General features: G+C 41.7%; 1 protein-coding gene across 1 annotated transcript in view; it reads right to left on the reverse strand.

Annotated features, from left to right (window-relative positions):
- Positions 1-552: 552 nt before the first annotated feature.
- LOC127750077 (uncharacterized) overlaps positions 553-3,521 on the reverse strand; it is a 71,913-nt gene continuing 68,944 nt past the window's right edge. Inside the window, exon 6 of the mRNA XM_052270628.1 lies at positions 553-774. Coding sequence (XP_052126588.1) covers positions 553-774 — 222 coding nt within the window. The remainder of the gene's footprint in view (positions 775-3,521) is intronic.

Below are 3,521 nucleotides of genomic sequence, written 5' to 3' on the forward strand. Positions count from 1 at the left end.
TGACATAAGTGGACTTACGACAGTCTTCCCATTTGCCACAGAAATGTCAGGCTGATGTCAAAACGATATCAGTTTCAGGACCACATTTTTATCAACCTGATGCGAAAACCGACAAATTCGAGGGGGAGGTACCTCCTAAATTGCGTGTACACATATTATGAATTGAAATTGAAGTGGCTTGAATTGGATTTTATTTGGACTGAATCGGTTGAATTGTTTTTGACTTTGATTGAGTTATTGCGATTTTATTTTAATGATGTGACTTGAATTGGCTTGAATTGAATGTAAATTGTCTTGAATTAGACTGAATTGGTTGAATATTTTTGAATTGGCCAGAATTATTTCTGAATAGTGTTGGATGAAATTAAATTGGTTTGAATTAGTTGGAATTGGGCAGAATTAATGGTGTACACTTATGAACACAGTTATCCACCCCTCGGAGAAATTTATCATGTCGGACGTCGTTTCGATATCGGTCTGATATTGCATTGCTCTCTGGGGTACAACTTATTTTCGACCAGGAATCATAATCCTTCCAGTAATCGAGTAGGCTTAGAGAAAAATTGAACTGCAAAGGTTCTTTTCCTCTTCATTTGTTATGTCCCCCCCACCCCCGCCGTGTAAATCACTTGAGAGATCGACCATCGTTTTGGGCCACCTTAAGATCACAGATATACTCATATATACGTACAAACGACCAGCTATCCCTGCAACCGTTGCAATCCAGTGAGCCGTGCCCGAAGGATAGCTCAGCAGCGTCAAAAATACTCCCACCTGAACAGTAATCATTGTTAGCTCTGTCTAAGCTAGAGTTTTGGGCTACGCACCAATTTTGTTCAAAATTGGGACAGGCCCTTTATTATGGCTCTGACAATATGCTGCCAGCGTTAAACAGTACAGTATTATCAAAAGTTTTTTGTGAAGGGATTTTCGCCCCTGCAGAACTATGGTTGCGGGGTCCGATATACCTCCGAAATATTTCGGAAATATTTTCGAAGGGCAGGGGTCGTAGTTTAACAAACATCATTGGTTTGTGAAACAATTAAACAAAGTCGCAAATAAAATTTTAAGTTAGATACGTAACGTAACTGATTAGAAATTTGTTATTTCTATAACGTTGTAGATGTAACCAATTCCTTCAACGTTAAATGCTAGTTTCATTTATTTAGTGACAGGTATCGCAAAGGCACTAAAAACTACATAACCTTTAACACTTATCAAACAAATATTTGTTATTTCCATAACGGTTATTTTTATGTAAAGTTTTATGTTCTTTTCGTATTTGTTAAGTGTCATGCTAGGCGTTACCGGTTATCGGGTCTAACATAAACGATTAATAAAACGTTATAAGGTGCTTATATGATAAGTTACGGACTCCTATACCTAGGGGTCAGGAATATTGGAAATATTGAAATCACCGAAACAGAGAAGTCTGCATCGATATAAAGCGTAAGCCTCTCGTTGAAATCGCGATTTTCCGGGTGTGTCATCCAACCACTTGTTCGTTCCTGGTAGCGGGTCGTTTTTAAAATGCTACCAGCTACCTTTGTACCTGGCAGATCAGAGGAAACGCCGATGCAGGCGGGTTTGCCTACTTTCTGTCCGTACAAGGCGTCATAGCCTCTTGTGGTGGTAAACCCGCATGCACCAGCTTCTTCTCTGAATCACCCGGTACACTCTTAATATAAAGGAACATTCTTGTCCATAATGAGGATTAACTACATCGTTCGACTACCCTTGTCACGCTTCGACCACCGAGACATAGTAACCCAACCAATGTGGCACGAGTCACAGTCGTTCAAATGTAATGTCACAGTGTTTGAATAACACCCGTGTAGACGGGAAACAACTGAAAGTGAACTTTCCGCCGGTGCGCGCATTCTCCAGAACATGCTCATCTTCGCCTGCAACTGGACGATGAAGTCCTGTTCGGTGTGCACGATTGTGCTGCAACGGATAGGTCTGCGACTGTCAGCGAAATTGCTGCCCCCTCAATAAAAGATGCTGCTAGTGGTCGACCAGGGGGTTTTAGCACGCCCTTCTGCTTTGAAAAAGCTATCCAGCGGGCTTATGCAAACGACCTCGTGTCTCTGTCTGTCTGTCTGTCTGTTCCACTAGAAGGAGATGTGCTAGAGACTTGAAATTTTCAGGGTATCTTAAGGTCCACTCCTAGAGAACGAAACGCCTACGGCAAATCCTGGCAACCACTCCCAAGTGTGTGAATGGGGGTTAGGGATGTGCACTTTATGTTTTTCATAACCCGAAATTATGTGCTAAAAAGAGGTAATTGGCTGAGCGATTAGCGAAGCCCATTACTCCACTGACCGGAAAAGTTTCATTCTGTTTGTCTGTTTGTCTGTTTGTCTGTTTGTCTGTTTGTCTGTTTGTCTGTCCGCACGATAACTCGAGAAAGAATTGCGAGAATGATCTGGGAATTTCAGGGTCGTTTTGTATCATAAAAAGACAGATCAAGTTCGAAGATGAGCATTCTAGCTCAAAAATTGACTTTGAAATAAGCAAAAACCTTAGGTCCCCAAAATGCCTTTTCCTTTTTGATTTTTGTTTTTTTTAAACTGTTTTACCATGGGGTAACTCATCACAGCAGAGCCCTTTGGGCGAAAATTTCGTCCGTTTGGCTCTATCTTGTACCGTTTGGGTGCTAGAGGGCATTTCTTGACAAAAATGAGGTGAAAATGACTAAATGGTCTATTAAATCGTAAAAAAACACTTTATTTCGAAAAATTGTGTATACACTGTAAAAAGCTTACGAACTAAATACTTTGCAACGTTACGAACAATTTTCGTTCTTTGTATTGCAAAGAAATTGTTCGTATTGCAGAGCGATTGTTTGCAAGGCTAGACGGGTCTTACGAACAATCGGTTTGCATTACGAACTATTTGTTCGTAAGCTTACGAACAATTAGTTCGTAATACAACGCTTCAAAATCCTTCGTAAGCTACGAACGTTTTGGTTTGCATTACGAACCTATAGTTCGTAAGCAAATTACAGTGTACACTCCTATAAACCCGTCTCGGGTGTTAGCGCCGCAGGCCTAGCTACATGTGCGCCAGGCGCGTCGCAGCGTAACAGTGTTTCGTGAGAAATCGCGAAGCCTGTTACGCGAGACGTGGTCTGGCGTACATTTAGCTAGTTTATGTGGCGTCTCTGAGCGAATTATGCGGCAATTATGCGCTAAAAATTGCGTAAATATGCTCAATTATGCGGCCCAAAAAAAGAAAAATGGTCGTTTTTCTGAATTTTTGCTCGAGCATCGGGCCCGCCCCCCCCCCTCTCCGCTACCCCTCCCTCTTAGAATGCGCGGCAGTCTGTTCAACAAGGCTCCGGTGGCGGCATCGCCGGAAAATTCAAAACGCTTTGTGTCAAAATTGTCCAGAATATCCTCGAAACACGTTAGTTTGGGCTAAATTACATGTCCATTCTGCATTTTTCTGGATATTTTGCCTAGTTATGCGCTATTTATGTGTTTCGTGTGTTATGATGCGATCCACGCCAAATTATG

This window comes from Frankliniella occidentalis, unplaced genomic scaffold, assembly GCF_000697945.3.
Source record: "Frankliniella occidentalis isolate FOCC.00 unplaced genomic scaffold, Focc_3.1 Scaffold130, whole genome shotgun sequence".
NCBI classification, from domain to species: Eukaryota; Metazoa; Arthropoda; class Insecta; order Thysanoptera; family Thripidae; genus Frankliniella; species Frankliniella occidentalis.